This window comes from Microcaecilia unicolor, chromosome 5 (assembly GCF_901765095.1).
Source record: "Microcaecilia unicolor chromosome 5, aMicUni1.1, whole genome shotgun sequence".
Classification (NCBI taxonomy): Eukaryota; Metazoa; Chordata; class Amphibia; order Gymnophiona; family Siphonopidae; genus Microcaecilia; species Microcaecilia unicolor.
Window position 1 is genome coordinate 51,292,731 of NC_044035.1, and position 19,016 is coordinate 51,311,746.

Consider the following 19,016-nt stretch of genomic DNA (forward strand, 5'->3'; position numbering starts at 1 on the left):
CCTGTTTTTTTTTTTTACTATTATTCTCACACATATGAAAACTAAACAAATGAAACACACCAGAATGAGAAGCTGTAACATTTATTCAGATAACATTACATTAAAACAGTAGAAACAAAATAAAAATATAAAACTTTTTACAGTGTGACAAATTTTACATAAATAGATGTTACAATACAATTGGGAAGCAAAAATTAAAAATAAGTCCACAACTCTTTATTCAAGGAAGCAGAGACTAATTAATGACTGTTCACTCAGTCACCAGAGGCAGAAGCTTCTAAGTAACAGTAATATTCCCCCCTCTGGGACATTCCACACTATAGGAGTGTAGTTTCTGAAAGGTGGGGATCCTTTTTAATTGCTACTTTATAATGTATGTATGTTTACTATTTGGCTACTGAGAATTTGGTTATTGAAGGCTTTATACACAAGTATTCTATTGGAAGGCTGAAGTCTCTGTTGCATTGATTTCTAGAACCCTTGAAGGGTGTTTTTTTTTTTAATTTACTTTTTCAAACGTTTTAACAGAATTATATTTGTGAGTACAACTGTACTTTTCATTTTGTATTCCTAGTCATCCATGACCCTTGTGATAACTACCGTTTCTTTCCAAAAGAGTGCATCCAAAGTTTTTAAATGCAACAGCTTTGAGATAAAGTGAACCCCAAGAGTTCATTTTTTTCCAGTAATGTGAAGATACCCTACACCTAGGAATTAGCAAGACGGGACAAAATAAATCACAGAAAAAATGATCAGAAAGAATTTAATACACTAATAAAAACTATCAGGGCCATTTTATAACTGGGCACCTGCAGTTGTGCGTGCCATGTGCTTGTTAAGTCCTGAGATAATTGACACTTCTGTGTACAACCACGCTACATGCTATTTTATAAAGGTAGACAGTAAGTGCCTAAGGGGTCCTTTTACTGATGCTCGCTAATGGATTTAGCACGCGCTAAATGCCAAGAAGCACATTTTATACCTATGGATATCTTAGAATTTAGCGCGCAATAAATCTGTTAGCACACCTTAGTAAAAGGAGCCCTTAGTGTGTAACTGCAGGGGGGGGGGGCATACACATGGGCATAGCATGGTAGGGGCAAAGGCATGTCCCCAATTTATGTGAAAATCATATAGAATTCTATCAGCTGTGTGCACTGCATGGCACACTTAGGCATGCCCATTTATGCTTGCCATTGACCTGGCGTAAATGACTGCATTTAAATGCAGTTATGCCAATTTGGGTTTCTGTTTGGGGGAACAGATGCCATTATAGAATTGTCATGCAGTGCATGACCCTGGCACTTAACTTGAGGTGTCAAGTTACAGAATTGTCCCCAATAGGGCTATTAAAAGAAATTAACAATTTGGTTTGGCAAATGTTTGTCAACATATCCAACTGCATTTCTTAAAAGAACTGTTTTCAAGTTTATCACTATTTGGTTATATTGCCTAAATCTGATGGAAAGAACTTAAAGCCAGTGTCTTAATTTCTCTGTTATTAACAAAGCATTGTGTGAAGAAAGCAGACATATAAATACACTGCAACCATTTCTTTAAAAGAAAAGTTTTACAAACAATTAAAAGAATATTTACAAAAAGACATCACCATTTCACCAGAACTTTGCAACACTCTATTTCAGTCACTGACAATTCCTGCATCTCCTTGGTTCTAAACGGCATGTTGATGTATGCTCCATGAACACCTCTTAAATTTTGTGCATTACAGATTAAGTATTGAAATGCTGCCATATTTGTTTGTTACACTGTCTGTCCTCAAACTAAGCTTATGAATTAACATAAGATGTTCTAATTCCAGATCTATGAAAAAACTATATGATATACCAAGTCCCCTAATAACTAAAAAGTGTGACAAGGTTTTGCAGATATCATGCGTTCACTGGTAAAATTAATGCATGGTTAACACACAAACCTCTGCATTCGCAGAGTTTCTTATTCAGTTAACACAGAGAAGAATTCTATTTAAACTGTGCATTAACTGTACTGAAGCTAACCTAATGCTATTCAGATGGTACTGTGCCACATCTGCTACTTGAAAGGTTTTGGGACACTATATAGGGTTTGCATTATAACCAAAGGAGGCCAGACTAACAACACACCTATTTGTCATGGTTTTGTTAATGTGCACAAGATAATACAGAAATGGATATACCGTGTTTCCCCGAAAATAAGACACTGCCTTATATTAATTTTTGCCCCCCAAAATGCACTAGGTCTTATTTTCAGGGGCTGTCTTATTTTTTGGGGAAACATCGGGGTTGGCCCGCCCGCCCTCCGTCGCTCCCGGAACTAACCTTAAATGCCTCCTTTCACCTTTGCAGCAAGCAGCAGCAGGGCAGGCCACTCCTTCCTTCCATGTCCCACCCTCGCCTGATGTAATGTCCGCGAGGGCGGGGCATGGAAGGAAGGAGAGGTCTGCCCTGCTGCTGCGAAGGTGAAAGGAGGCGTTTAAGGTTAGTTCCGGGAGTGACGGAGGGTGGGGCGGCCCGGGGGCGTCCTTGTCCGGCTCTCGGCGGCCCTGCTTTCAAACAAAAATTTGCTAGGTCTTACTTTCGGGGGAGGCCTTATATCTACCAATTCAAGGAAAACCTCTACTAGGTCATATTTTGGGGGGATGTCTTACTTTCGGGGAAACAGGGTAGCAAACTCCCAACAGTGTCCCTTTCTGTAGTTCTTAGGAGACTATTGCCTGGAGGAATATTTAGCACTTACTCGTGGATTCATTTCATGCTATACTGACAAGACAACATTGTTTTCAGAAAAAAATAAATACTATCTAATTAAACCTGCTCTGCCAAATATTGACAATACCAAACCTTCTGTCATCCATCCTTGCCAGCTCCAGTATGTGAGGGTCAGATTGTGGCAGGGCTTCTGATCCTCACAGGTTGCGAACTGGTCAAATTTGGTGTCTCTCTCCAACAATGATGTATTAGGTAGATTTGTCTACCATCAAGGAGTGCATATGCAAATCTTTTATACATCATTATTAGGGATATCCAGAAAACCCCAAACGTTTTGTGTGCCTTGAGGATCAGAGGCTCCCCATCCCTGATTTAAAATCTCAAACTGGCTATTCTACTCAATAGGATCCAATTTCCAAAGAGAAGTATAGGAGGTCTAAACACAAATCCCAAGGAGAAAGGATTAGATGTCTACTTCACGAGCTGCAAGTCCTCAAGGAAATCCAAAATATGTACAAGCTCAAATACACAGCCATAATTATGCTGCCCTGACATACACTCTACCATCATTATAAAGCGCCAATGTGCACATACTTCTATTCAAAGTCAAGAACTATATTTGTGATGTAATAGTGCTCCCAGAATGATTATTTCCATTTCAGGTAGGAAATCCCAGCAAACAGAATGAAGCAAAAACTTTGGCCCACCATCAGGCTCCTCTTTTCACCAAACAGGTATATAATCATGTATAATTTAGCCACTGAGCTTAAAGCAACATAGGACCTTATTCAATACAGCTTATTTTCATAGGTACAGAATGGGGAGAAGTCCTTGTTTTTTCAATAGACTCAAACTTGGCCATGTTAAAATGGCTCATCAAGAGAATTCAGTTCTATACACTTATCTGTGGATACATTTTATATTAAGCTATTGCAATTTCAATGCCTGTTTCTGGCAGTCGTGTTCCTAACCGCTGCTTATGATGAAATGTGGAACTTTCTATTAGGTCCAGCAAGAGATTACAGTACCTGAAACTATCAAACACCATATCACAGACTAATATTTTTCAATATTTCCACCCATCTAATATTTAACACTATTTGGTAATGAAATGCATATATTATAGTACTGCTTTCAAAATTTACAAAGGAAAATAATTTTCAAATGCACTCCAATTTCTTTATGGAATTAAGACTTGATGAGGCTTTGCAATCACCGACAAAGTAACAGACATTCATAGACTACATACAATTGCATTATCTTTCTACTATCATTAGATAAGAAAGACTTTCACATCAAACAAAGTGCCCATTAAAACAAAACCATTTATCAGAGTGGCAAATTTTTAGCATGCATTCTTAGAATCATTAAATATATTCCTTTTTCTGCTTAAATCAGAAAATAAGTCAATTATAAATTTATGACTAACGTTGCAGGAACCACTGCGATATTATACATTCAGCACAACCATTTCATTGAAGAACCAAGGGACAGGAGAAACACTTGCAGGTCCATATGGACATTATCTCCACATAACTCCAAACACATTTTCAAAGAGAAACCGTAAGTGGGGTTTCCCTTTGAAAATGCAACCATCTGTCAAAGAGGGTTCCTATTTTGGTGTACATCTTTGTGCCTCTTTTGGTTTTCACAATGAGAGCTCTGTGTGTGCACCTTTCTTCCTGCAGTATCCCTCTCTCTGTTCGGTTTTACAGATAGGTAAAGTATAAATGCTGCTTTTACCCACTAAGACTGGTGAAGGAGCAACTTTAGTGATTTTTTCCCTCATTTATCTGCAGAAATCCCTTTGGAAATTACACTGGTCATTCACACTCAATCTCTGCCATCTGTAAAAGAGTTCAACAATTTAAAAACAGCATTAAAACAACAGAATAATGGTTTTTGGTTTTTTTTTTTTAGGTGGGAACGTTTTCCTAAGGGTATACAGTGCCACTCAGATTTTTAAAAACCTGTACATTTCAGTTACTTTCTGCCTAATTTTGGAGTTGGTGTAGAGGTTACCATTTAACAAAATGATGAAGCTCTTTTGGAAGCTTTAGGATTGGTCCTCTACTGAGGGTCAGACTGTTCACAACATTCAAAACTGTCTGCTCAGTTATGCAAAACATACAAAAAAAAAAGTATTTTTCCTTTCAAGGTCATGTACACGCCTGTATACTTAAAGCTAATGCATTGCATCGTAGCTTTCACCAGTTTTATTAAAGTGGTGCTTCAATACATACCAAAATACAAAAGCCCCGAAAAAGCTATTTGTTAGATGTGAAAAGTAAAACATTAAATAAAAAAAGAAAAGAAAAGAACCCCCCCCCCAAAAAAAAAGACATTGCTCTCAGATTCACAGGTTCCGAACCACGAGCTTGCTAGTGAAAGTACACCGTTATTAAAACAAAAAGTAGAAGTCCATGGTACTATAAGTACATTCCAGTGAGTAATGTTAGAGGTATCCATAGAGTTTCCTAATAATATTAGGTTTGTCACAGTTTCAGTTGCAAGAGTTTTTCTTTTTTTCCACAGATTTTAAACAAAGGCTTTTGTAGTAGAGTCTGGGGACGTGTGGATTCTCTATATAGACGTCTCAAAATTAGAAGGCAGAAGGCCCCTGATCCGCTTAAAAGACTCCTGCATTAGAACAAAGAAAACGTGTTAACAACTAATATAATTTTAAACAGCAAAAATAACTAGCCTGAAAATTGTATGCACAAAAGAGGGAGTTTATGCAGAAATGCTTAAAGATCTTGCTTTGTCGTTTCTATATTTCTCTCACAATACTAATAGTAACAAAAAAAAAAATCTCTCAAACATTTACAGTGATGTGAAAAGCTTTTTGCCCCTTTCGTGAATATATGCCACACTGAATGGTCCCTGATCTTTAAACAACTACTTGAGCTATAATTGGTGTTAAATGATGCTAATTAACAGCTAAACATGCAACTGCCCTTAGTTGGGATTCTAGGTACAAAATCCATAGTGCACAACTGAGGGGAGTGTGTACATGGGAGGGACATGGGTGGGTCAGGGGCACGCCCAGCAGTTATGCGCACATGTTATATAATACTAGCAGTTATGCACCTAAAAGTAGCTAGGCACGAGCATTTACAACGGCCACTGAGCTAGCGTCTAAAATTAGGAGCATAACTACAGACTTCGGCTTCAGAGAGCATTTTCCATCTCACAGATAGGCTGCAGAGAATACCTTCTCCTGCTTTAGACTTAGTTGCTCATTTGATCTCTTTCTGGGACTGAGGCTGGTATTTGCCTTTACTTTTTAATCTACTGCTTTTTAGATTTTTAAAAATATTTTCATATTCTGGTATTTATGTTTCACAGTATTTATATTCGACTTACATCCAAAAATTGGGAAAGTCTGAAAAATCCAATAATGAGCCAACTTTGTTTTTGCCTATGCATAGTCCTAAATATTTGTTGTTTTTCTGTTCTGGAAGCATAGATTATAAAATCAAATAAATTAATTAATGAAAGTGAAACATTATAATTTTCCCAATCGCTATTTAATCCATAAACAATAATGCCAACTATGTGCAATAGGATTTTATAATTCTGTGTGGTATGAAGATTAGTTTTGAAAGTTCTTACCTCTTTCTTGCCATGGCCATCTTCTGATAATTTAAGCCTTGCACGTGTAATGTAGGCTGCTGAAGATTCTTGGGATCTCTGTAAGTACATTAACAATGACATCACCGTACTTTACTTTATTGGATTTATATCCCATACTCGTCCGAGTCGAGCACTGAGTTCTATGTGACTTACGTTGAAATCAGAAGATCAGTTACAGTTAGTGATAGCTTACGTTATTAGATTAGATATACAGTACTTGTTCAGATTAGAGATGTGTGAGTTAGTATATTCTAGGGGAGTATTCAGTAACATGATCTGGTTATGGCTTGTCATGATCTCTAGTTTCTTTACTAGGGTAGGTCAGGTTAATTTTTCTTACAGTTAACACATCTGTCCCTTTCCACTTTCTGTATCCGTGAATGAGCACAGTCAAATTTGTAGACCACCTTGATGGTGCTTGATAGGCAAAACAGGGCACTCTTGTTACAGACAATGAAACAATCTGTACATGAATTACTGTATATTTGAAGTAGGTATATCAGTTGTTGCTGTAGGAAAGACTTTCGAGTTTACCGTTAGGCCAATATTACAAGGACTCCAGTGAACTAGAACTTCAGACATTTTTTTGTCTACTTAGGAGCACCATGAATTGGAACACTGTTGACTAATGTACATTAAGTGTTCTACTTTTCTTGATTATTTTTGAAAGATGGGCAAATCTGATTATTTTCTTGAATGACATGGAAATGTTGCTTATTGCCTTATGATGAATACATTCAATTCAATCTATGAGTGTGTGTGGGGTTTTTTTTTTAATATTAGACGGATGTTTTTGGGTTGTTTTTTTTTAGATCCATGATAGTGATTTTTTCCTGTGTGGCAGGGTGTGTGTGTTCCCACTGAGATCTTTTTCTCCAACTTTTCCAGTGACTCTGCAGGTCATCCTATATCTGAGTGGTAGCTGATTCAGTAGTTGTGTTTATTCCACCACTCTAATACAGCAATCCTTGTTTGAGTTCAATGACCCCAATATTGACTGGATAAATGTTGAATCAAGAAATACTAGGGAGGTAAAATTCTTAGAAGAAATGAATAACTGCTTTTTTAAGCAACTGGTCCAGAAGGGGGAGTTACTTTAGATCTAGTCTTAGTGGAATGCAGAACTTAGTGGAACAGGTAATGGTGTTAAGTCCATTGGGAAACTGATCATAACACAATCAAATTTGTGTTAATAACTGAAGTAAGTATACACAGAAAATATACTGTACCAGCATTAACTATCAAAAGGGCAACTATGATAAAATGATGAAAATAGTTAAAAAAAGAAGAGCTAAAAGGAGCAGCCACAAAGGATAGGACTTAAATCAGGCATGAACATTGCTTAACAATACCATCTTGGAAGCCCAAACCAGATGTATTCCACGTATTAAAAAAGGTGGAAAGAAGAGCAAATGACAGTCAGCATGGTTAAAAGGTGAAGTTAAAGAGGATAATACAGCCAAAAGAACATCTTTCAAAAAATGGAAAAGGGATCTCAATGAAGAAAACAAGAATCAACATAAGCACTAGCAAGTTAGATGCAATACATTGATAAGGTTAAAAGAGAATCTGAAGAGAAACTTGCCACAGAGGCAAAAACTCATAGTAATAACTTTATCAGGTATATTAGAAGCACATATTAACACCTGTAAAGGGAATCAGTGGAACCATTAGATCATCAAGGAGTAGAAGGGGCACTCAGTGAGGACAAGGCCATAGTGGAGAGACTGAATGAATTATTTGTTTCAGGTTTTACTTAAGTAGCAAGATTGACCTATGCCAGAAATGGTTTTCAAGGGTGATGATATGGAAAAATTGAAACAAATCTTGGTGAACCTGGAAGAATAGTAAGTAGAGAATGACACGGGGATGGGGACCCGCAGTAACAGTGGGAATGGGGACGGGGACAGAGCTTGCGGGGACGGGGCAGGGACAGATCCCACGGGGATGGGGACAGAACCCACGAGGACGGGATGGGGACAGAGCCCACGAGGAAGGGGACAAACTTTGTCCCTGTGTCATTTTCTACTTTGAAGCCTGTTAATGAACTGGACTGTTATTTGAGTGATGCAGACAACGATATTTTGATTTTTTTGGAAAAACATGCTGGCCACAACTAGGAAAATCTGCACGGGGGTCCTGTACATCCTGCTACCAGCATATCTTCTAGGAAGACACCTTCTATTGGAGGAAGGATTGTGGAAGACAGGAGAACTAGACTGAATCCTGAGATTGTTGATGACTTCTTATTCATCCACAGATTAAAAAATCATAACAGTGCTTCATAGGGCATATTTCTCTCCTCTAAGGCATACAGAACGGGTTGTATTTTGTACCCCTGGACATTGTAACAGGGTGGATTAGGATTCTTTGGGATAGTAGAAATCAGCTATTGTTGGGGTTGGAAGGGTAGAGGGTGGTGGTGAGGAGGGTCATTATAGCTGCTCGCTGTTATTATTGTTTTCTATTTGTAATTTATATACAATAGTTGCACAGCATATTGTTCCTTTTTATACTTTAATAAAAAGATTTAAATATAAAATCATAATTGAGACTTCTGCAGATAGGACAGAGCCCATGGGGATGGAGAGGGGATGGGGCAGGGACATGGCCTGCAGGGATGGGGCAGGGACAGAGACAGAACCCATGGGGACGAGGACAAACTTTGTCCCCGTGTCATTCTCTAATAGTGAGCCTAATTGACAAGTTAGAGTAGTAAATCATCAGACCGGATGTTATACACCCCAGGGTACTAAAAGAACTCAAACATGAAATTGCTGATCTACTATTAGTGATCTGTAATCTATTATTAAAATTGTCAGTGGTCAATTTTTAAAAAAGGATTCCAGGGGTGATCTGGGAAAATTACAGACCAGTAAGCCTGATGCCCGTGCTGGGCACAATGACAGAAACTATAAAAAAAAAACAATTTACCGAAGGATCCAGCCAAGGGAAATCTTGCCTCTCTAATTTGCTTTGTTTCTTTGAAGGAGTGAATAACCATGCAGAAAAAGGTGAGACAGATGATCTAGTATATCTAGGTTTTCAGAAAGCTTTTGACAAAATCCCTCATGAGAGACTCCAGAGAAAATTAGAAAGCCATGGGATGAGAGGCAATGTTCTTTTCTGGATTGGGAGCATGTGAAGTAGAAAACAGAGGGTAGGGTTAAATGGCCATTTCTCTCAATGGAGGAAGGTGAATAGTGGGCTGCCCCAGGGATCTGTACTGGGACTGGTGCTATTTAACATTTTATAAATGATCTGGAAATGGAAACGATGAGTGAGGTGATTACATTTGTAGATGACATAACACTATCAAAGTTGTTAAATCGCATGCGGAGTGAGAGTAATTGCAGGAGGTCTTGGGCGATTTGAGGACCGGGCATTCAAATGGCAAATGAAATTTAATGTGAACAAATGCAAAGTGATGCACATTGGGAAGAATAATCCAAATCATAGTAACTTGATGCTACGTTTCATTCTAGGAGTCAACACCCCAAAAAAAGATCTAGATGTCATCGTGGACAACACGTTGAAATGTGCTGCTTAGCAGCCAAAAAATACTAGGAATTTAAAAAGAGATAGAAAATAAGGCAAAGAATATTACAATGCCTCTCTATCGCTTCGTGGTATGACCTCACCTTGAGCACTGTATTCAATTCTGGTCACCGTATCTCAAAAAAGATGTGTAATATACATTTTTGTGCTCAGCGCATCTTTTAGGGCCATTTTCAGACAAAACAAAAACGTCAAAGGGAAAAAAAACACACACACAAAAAAACAAGCCAATGGGATGTCTGGGGGCCAGCAGTCTTATTGGACGGGCCACACAGACATCTCAGCAAAGCAGTGAGGCAGCCTAGGGGCACGGCAATGAACTTCACATAAAAGGTCCAAGGTATATGGAGGGAAGATCTGGGTTTTCCCAGACGTTACCAAACTGACACAGGCCAGAAGAAAAGAATTTATAGCACTGCGACCAGCTATTTTGGCTTTGGGAGCTACCTTTAATTTGAATTATCCGTGTAAATGCAACATAAAATATCTGGGTGTTAAATATCTTTTCTTTAATCCTGTTCACTTAAAACAATTTATCGATCAGAAAAAATTCTCATGAAACTCTTTGGAGAAATCTAGTATAGGTTCCAGGGATAAGTGGATAATTATACAGTGGATATATCGTTAAGCCTTTCTTTGTGATTTTTTTCTTTTGTATTATGATTCTCTCCTAAATATAATTAACCAACCCTCCTACTTTTGGTGGTCTAAGACAAGATATAAAACTCTTTTTTTTTTTTTTTTTTTTTTTACTTATTACAATATTTAAGTATATACTCTTGTATAAAAGTTTTCTTTCTGATTTTCCTACTCAAGTTTTTGATGCTTGTAATGTGATTAAAATTTATAAATAAAATAATAATAATAAAAAAAAAAAGGTCCAAGGTACACATCACATCATAACCCTCTTGAATTGTATGGTGAGCCCTCCGGGAATAGCAAAAAAATGTACTGTACTCAACCGTACACCACTACAATAGCCTTTATTGCCTGCAGGTGTCACCTATATGTGGATACAATAGGTATTTTACTACTACTACTATTTAGCATTTCTATAGCGCTACAAGGCGTACGCAGCGCTGCACAAACATAGAAAAAAGACAGTCCCTGCTCAAAGAGCTTACAATCTAATAGACAAAAAATAAATAAAGTAAGCAAATCAAATCAATTAATGTGAACGGGAAGGAAGAGAGGAGGGTAGGTGGAGGTGAGTGGTTACAAGTGGTTACGAGTCAAAAGCAATGTTAAAGAGGTGGGCTTTCAGTCTAGATTTAAAGGTGGCCAAGGATGGGGCAAGACGTAGGGGCTCAGGAAGTTTATTCCAGGCGTAGGGTGCAGCGAGACAGAAGGCGCGAAGTCTGGAGTTGGCAGTAGTGGAGAAGGGAACAGATAAGAAGGATTTATCCATGGAGCGGAGTGCACGGGAAGGGGTGTAGGGAAGGACGAGTGTAGAGAGATACTGGGGAGCAGCAGAGTGAGTACATTTATAGGTTAGTAGAAGAAGTTTGAACAGGATGCGAAAACGGATAGGGAGTCAGTGAAGGGTCTTGAGGAGAGGGGTAGTATGAGTAAAGCGTACCCTGGCGGAAGATGAGACGGGCAGCAGAGTTTTGAACCGACTGGAGAGGGGAGAGGTGATTAAGTGGGAGGCCAGCAAGAAGCAGATTGCAGTAGTCTAAACGAGAGGTGACAAGGGTGTGGATGAGGGTTTTGGTAGAGTGCTCGGAAAGAAAGGGGCGGATTTTACGGATGTTGTAAAGAAAGAAACGACAGGTTTTGGCGGTCTGCTGGATATGAGCAGAGAAGGAGAGAGAAGAGTCAAAGATGACCCCAAGGTTTCGAGCTGAGGAGACAGGGAGAATGAGAGAGCCATCAACAGAAATAGAAAACGGGGGGAGCGGGGAGGTGGGTTTGGGGGTTTTTGTGGTATTTGGGGTGCTCACACTTTGTACTACAAGTGTACTAGTTAGAGTGGTATATGGGCCTGGGTCTTCTTCTCTACAGTCCACTGCACTGACCACTAGGCCACTCCAGGGACCTTGCTTGCTGCACTAAGAGGAATGGCCATTACATCTGCAGCTGTCATAGATCCTGGTATGTACTTTCATTTTCACCTCTTAGGGGGGTCATTGACCACTGGGGATTAAGTGGGGGTTATGCCTTTATCCATCCAATGGTCATCTGGTCAGTTTGAGCACCCTTTTGGTACTTAGTTGTTATTGAAACGGGACTAGCCAAAAAGTCCTATTTTTTGTCCTGGATGTTTTTACAATGTTCCATTATTGCAGAAAAACGTTCAAATTGTAAGCCCGTCCTAGTCCCGCCCAAAACTCGCCTCCAACATGCCACCCCTTGAGATTTAGACAAACTGCATAGAGAAATGTCTTAAAAATGAGTTGCGAAAAAAAGTCAATCTGCCGCTTTGAAAGGGGCTTTTATCAGTTACTAGTAAAAAAGGCCCGTTTCTGACAGAAATGAAACGGGCGCTAGCAAGGTTTTCCTGGGAGTGTGTATGTTTCATAGAGTGTGTGTGAGAGTGTCCGTGTGTCTGTTACAGAGTATGTGTGTGTGACATTGAGTGTGTGCGAGTGCGTATGTGAGGCACAGTGAGTGTGAGAGAGTGTTTCACACAGATACAGTGTTTGAGAGACTGTGTATGTGAGACAGTGTGAGAGAGTACGTGTACGATACACATACTGTCTGTGAGATCGAGTGTATGAGATTGAGAGTGTTTGAGAGTGACTGTGTGACAGAGAGTGAATGTGATAGTGTGAGACATAGGGTGTGTTGTAGACAGTGTATAAGAGTAAGAGAGACACTGACTGTGAGTGAGTGAGAGAGAGAGAGAGAGAGAGAGATTGTGCGTGTGACAGAGATACCTCCCCCCTGCCTCTCTGTGTTGGGTAGACCCGCTCCCCCTGCCTCTTCCGCTGTGTGGTCGCAGGACCCCTCCCCCATACTGTCAGTCGCTGTGCTCACAGGTCTCCCTCCACCCCTCCTGTCAGGTGTCTTGATCCGCCGTTCGTCTTTGGTGTCAGGACCCCCTCCCCCCCCATCTGTGGTGTGAACAGCCGTTGTGGACCTCATCCTCCGTATGGCCACTCCCTCATGTTTATTTTCCCCCTCCTGTGTGGTGTGAGGACCCCTTCCGCCTGTGTAGTCTGAGGTCCGACCCCTGCTGCCACGCCCCTGCCGAAGTCACAACCGCTGACCTGTCTCCCCCCCCCCCCCCCCCCCCGACAGGGTGCCATTGCGCCTCCCCCCCTCCAAAACCTGAAGGAGTTCCATAAAGCAGCAGGAAAATAAGTGGCAAGTGATGCAGAGCTCAGTGAAACCCCCTTACCGGAGCTGCAGCATGTAAAGCTGCAACGCGCCCACCTCGTCGCCAGAGAGAAGCCTTGGTCCAGAATTTGAATAGCGGAGCGGGAGGGAACTGGCAGGCTCTGTTGTAGAATTATGTAAAAGGAACATTGGCTGATAAAAGAAATTGAGGCGGAGCAGGGGGGGGGGGGTTGAAGCAGCTGCACTGTTATTGGTTGAATTGAGGAGTGGGGCGTGGCCTAGAGCCGTAGGTCCGCCCCTTCTTTTCTTTGATAGGTGCATGACGCGTGAGTGGGGCGTGGCCTAGAGTGAGCCGTAGGTCCGCCCCTTCTTTTCTTTGATAGGTGCATGACGCGTGGCAACGGCGACTGACGCCTTCGCCTCAGACGCTCCTGTATTCCTATTGGTGTGACGCTCATCATGGCGGCGCCCAGATGTACTGGGGTTAAAAGTGGTTACAGAGCTTCGAACATACAAAGCTTCAAAGTGTGGTTCAGAACGTTCATGGTGCTTTTTATGTCCAGTTGGGGCGTGGCGTAGGTCGCAGATGGGGCGTGGCTGAGGGCGGTGCTGAGTAGTCCGAATAGCCAGGAGGACTACAGCAGTTCAGGACTTCACTGCCACAGTTGGAGGGAGCTTCAGAACGTTCAAGGTGGGATTTATTTATATAGATAGTAATACCAGTTTCAGACCTCATAACGCTGCAAAAAGCTTTATAGGAGGCTTCAAATGAAGGAAGTCCCACATGAACTTCACAACTAAGGGCGACACAGAAATTGTTATATCTAGTGATGGTATAAGCCAAATGCACTAAGTTTACCATAAAATGGGAGTTTTCTGAATCTTCAAGGTTGTGTCCAAGGTCCAACAAGGAAATGGTTTCACTCTATTGTAGATTTTCTTCTGTTTTGTGAAGTCTGCCTTCTGCCTAAAGCCTTTACCACACTCAGGGCATGTATATTGTTTCACTGCAACATGGATTCTCTGGTGGACTGGTCTAGCAATGAACCATAGAATCCATTTTGAAGTTACAACAGTTGCATATAGAAAGTGTGGTAAAAGCGTCATTGAGGACAGCCTCACAGTCCACCAGAGAATCCATGTTGCAGTGAAACAATATACATGCCTTGAGTGTGGTAAAGGCTTTAGGCAGACCTCACAATACACAAGAAAATCTACAATAGTGTGAAACCATTTACATGTTCTGAGTGTGGTAAAAGCTTTGGTTGGAAAGAAAGCCTCTCACAGCCTTTTACACCTGTCCTGATGTACCTCTCCTAATCTGGCCATTAACTTACAGTGCATTTCCCTTCCCTTCTCCCTCTGATCCTTCTGCCCCCTATCATTGAAATTGTAATTTTGTTTCCTCAGTTCATTGTAAGCCGCTTTGAGGCTACTTTAGTGGTATTGAGCGGGGTATAAATGTTCTGAATAAATAAATAAATCAGAGAATCCACACAGGGATGAAACCATTTACATGCACTGAGGAGGTAAAAGCTTCAGTTGCATTGGGGCAGGTAATTAGGGAATGTACACTCTTGCTGTAAAGTATGGAAAAATAGCACTCTGGTATTTAGATATATGTAATAAGACCACCTTTTTATCTACAGATCTGACTTCAAAGCCCAAATCTACTGATAAACAATAGACACAAGGCTCAGATGTTATAAAAATAGAAAGCTTGGCATCAGGTAGAATAATGGAAAAGTGACATCCCAGGAAAGCAATAGGGCACCCTAGGGGGCACTGCAGTGGACTTCGTAAAATGCTCCCAGGTACACATCTCACCATTGCTCCCTTACCTTGTCTGCTAAGCCACCCAAAACCCACTATCCCCAACTGTACACCACTACCATAGCCCTAATGGGTGAAGGGGACACCTATATGTGGGTACAAGTGGGTTTCTGGTGAGATTTGGAGGGTTCACTGTTTCCTCCACAAGTGTAATAGGTAGGGGGAGGTAGGAGCCTGGGTCCACCTGTCTGCAGTGCACTGCACCCACTACTAGACTACTCCAGGGACCTGCATGCTATTCTGATGGACCTGAGTATAACATCTGAGGGTGGCACAGAGGCTGGCAAGTAATGTTTTTCTTCACAATTTGGGGGGGGGGGGGGGGGGGTTAGTGACCACTGGGGGAATAAGGGGAGGTCATTCCTGATTCCCTCCAGTGATCATCTGGATATTTAGGGCACCTTTGCCTTAGTCGTTATAAAAAACAGGTCTACCTCAAAACGTCTTAAGTTTTAGTCCTGGACGGTTTTGTTTTGTTCCATTATGGCTGAAAAACATCTAAGTCTTAGTAACACCCAAGTTCTGCCCTGAACATGCCCCTGGCACTCCCCCTTGAGATTTGGACACACTTCTGAAGGACTTCGGAGAAAAACGTCCAAAAAGGTTTTGAAAATGCTGATTTAGACGTTTTTGTGAGAAAAACGTCCAAATGCAGACTTATGCCACTTTTTGGATGTTTTTCTCTTTTGAAAATGAGCCTGATAATAACCTATTGATCTTTATAAGTCTAAGTGCTTTGAAAATGAGCCTCCAGGTGTAGCAAGCACTTACCAGATGCAAATTTTCTTTGCTAGTATCTTCTGTTTCTCCAGTTGTGGAAGATTCTGAACTCACATTTCTGGTTTTCTTTTCCAGGATTACCTGATTCCCCAAAACCTTGCGCTAGATCAGGAAAAGAAATCAAAGAAGAATGATGAATACCAAAGGACATGAAGTGTGTGCATAAAGCTAGTATTTCTATGGCAACAGTGTAGCAAGCTGATGAACCAACAATTGACAGGTAGAAATGAACATGGTAAATCATTCAGTTCATTCAGTCTGGCCATTTGTTTCTTTAGTGCTGTTATATCAATCTGCGATTTTCTCCATCCTTCCACAACTATTTAACCTTCCCTCTCTTTGACCTCATTGTGCCTGAAACAAACGGACCTTATTCGGCCACAATATCACCTTCTCTACCGGTCTTGGCAAACGCCTTACGGTACTATGTAAGCCACATTGAGCCTGCAAATAGGTGGGAAAATGTGGGATACAAATATAACAAATTATTAAATAAATAAATAATATCCTTTTGTTTCTGGCCCATGCATGTCACTGTTTTGACTCCTATAGCTTCTGCTGTAAGTATGTGCCAGGTGTCCATCATGTTCCCAATGAAAGTATTTTCTTACCTTTTTTTTTTTTTGTCTCTCCTTCTTCGATTGCTTACGATGACCACTTATTAGATTTTGTACTCTGTGGAAATTACCTTTGGTACGTTATCTACTGCTAGATATTTGAAATATCATCTATTTCCTTTCTCTTCTTTCTTCTAGCATGTATATATTTAGCAACTACAGCCTCTCTGTGCATTGCTTAGAGGAAGAGCCAGGCACCATTTTGGTGACCCTCCTTTGAACAACCTCCAAGCTTGTTAATTTTTCTTTATAGATGTCATCTTCAGAATGCAACAGTTTTCCACTACTACTACTACTTATCATTTCTATAATGCTACTAGACGTACGCAGCGCTGTACACTGGACATGAAGAAACAGTGCCTGCTCAACAGAGCTTACAATCTAATTAGGATAGACAAACAGGACAAATAAGGGATAAGGAAATTAATTACTAAGGTGGGAATGATAAAACATGAGTTCTGAACAAGTGAGTAAGGGTCAGGAGTTAAAAGCAGCATACATTTCCTTTCTTTCATTTAATACTAGTGATTCCTCTCTTTCCGCACTATTATTTCTTGTCTTAATTGCTTGGTAAAATTAGCTGACAAGGAACAAAAAGGAGGAGAAACTCCAAACCTCACGAATGCATATAAAGTCAACCACCAAGGGTGAAGAAATAAAAAAAAAGAAGAAACCGAAGCTATAGTTCAAATAATCAGGTCTTTGCTGCTTCTAAAATACTGTAAGCCAAGTGTCGAAAGGCTCGATACGGCTGCATTTCAGCTGGTGTGCCTTCGTCAGGTGCCTTATCAACCACAAAAACAATTGCATAACAACGAAGACTGGTACAGTGTAAATCACATTGAACTGAGAGATGTAGAGTGGCAAAACCGAACATCAAACTATCAGCATGTTGGTGTTGCCACGCTACATCTCTCAGTTCAATGTCTATTACACTGTTGTTATACTTTGTGGTTGATAAGGATCCTGACGAAGGCATGCCAGCCGAAACATGGCCATGTTGAGCTTTTTGACACTTGGCTTACAACATTTTAGAAGCAGCAAAGACCTGATTATCTGGACTAGCTTCTGGTTCCTCTTTTTTTGATTTCCTCATCCTTGGCTGTTGGTAAAACTAGCTGCCAACCATGGGGTTAGGAATGACTTTATAATCTCTTTCTTGCTTGGAGGCTAGCTCCTCATCTCTAAGAATATATTTGGTCCTTGAATGTGCGTGTCCAAATACACGACTTTGATTTATATTGTAACACCTTTGGAGAGTCCTCTGTGCTGGCAGGCAGTGGGAACTGCTATGGTTACCCTGGGCATACCTGGAAAGTTGATATTCCCTGAGAATTATGACAGGAGTTACTTTGGGAACCGATACAATCCCTAGTTAAGCACTGGAGTTATTTGGGTATTTATAAGTGGGCCCTACCATAGTGAGGGGTGTTTGGCTAAGCCCCAGGAAATGCTAGGAGCAGCTCAGTTTATTTGGTACCAGAGGTTCCCACAGTATTTAAAGGAAAAACATGACATTTGGGAGGTTGCTGAATAAAGCAGAAAAGTCTTAATTTATAATGAGAATAGACTGGGTCCTAAAGCAAGCTAGGAAGGGGGAAGGAGTTTTTGTAGCTGAATACTTACCCACCTAAAAGGGAAATCATAAGAACATAAAAACAGCCATACTGGGTCACACCAATGGTCTATCTAGCCCAGTATCCTGCTTCCAACAGTGGTCAATTCAGGTCACAAATACTTGACAGAATCCCAAATAGTAGAAAGATTCATGCTACTGATCCCAGGGATAAGCAGTGGCTTTCCCCATGCCTCTCAATAGCAGACTATGGAATTTTCCTCCAGGAACTCGTCCAAACATTTTTGTCAACCCAGATGCACTAACCGCCGATATCACACCCTCTGGCAATGAGTTCCAGAGCATAACTATTTGTTAAGTGAAAAAATAATTCCTCATGTCATTTTAAAAGTAGTACCATGCAACTTCCTTGAGTACCCCCCTAAGCCTTCGTATATTTTGAAAAAGTAAAAAACCTACTTATGTTTACCCGTTCTACACCACTCAATATTTTGTACACTATCATATCTCCCCTTTAGCTGTCTCTTTTCCAAGCTGAAGAGTCCTAACCTCTTAAGCCTTTCCTCATATGAGAGGAGTTCCATCCATTTAATCACTTTGGTTTCCCTTTTTGAACTTTTTCTGCTATATCTTTGATATGGCAAGACTTCCATACAATGCTCAAGGTGTAGTCACACCATAGAGCAATACAGAGGTATAATATTAATTGTCTTATTTTCTATCCCTATCCTAATAATTCCTAGCATTCTGTTTGCTTTTTTGGCCACTGCCATACTGGGCAGAAGCTTTCAGTGTATTGTCCACGATGACACCTAGAACTTATTCTTGGGTTCCAACTCCTAGGATGGAACCTAGCATCAAATAACTATGATTTGGATTATTCTTCCCAATGTGTATCAGTTTGCACTTGTCCACATTAAATCTGATCTGTCATTTGATGCCCAATCTTCCAACTTCCTAAAGATACCACACCATAGTTTCGGCTGAAACAGACTGTGTGTTTTCGGTGGAAGCCGAAAATGTGCAATT

The 19,016-nt window shown here is 40.5% G+C and overlaps 1 protein-coding gene across 1 annotated transcript in view; it reads right to left on the minus strand.

Annotated features, from left to right (window-relative positions):
* Positions 1–2,633: 2,633 nt before the first annotated feature.
* The window catches only part of ARHGAP19 (Rho GTPase activating protein 19), a 98,355-nt gene continuing 81,972 nt past the window's right edge, over positions 2,634–19,016 (minus strand). The window contains exons 10-12 of the mRNA XM_030202873.1: positions 15,786–15,896; positions 6,321–6,398; positions 2,634–5,345 (exon numbers count right to left, since the gene is read on the minus strand). Coding sequence (XP_030058733.1) covers positions 5,289–5,345; positions 6,321–6,398; positions 15,786–15,896 — 246 coding nt within the window. The 3' untranslated portion in view covers positions 2,634–5,288. The remainder of the gene's footprint in view (positions 5,346–6,320; positions 6,399–15,785; positions 15,897–19,016) is intronic.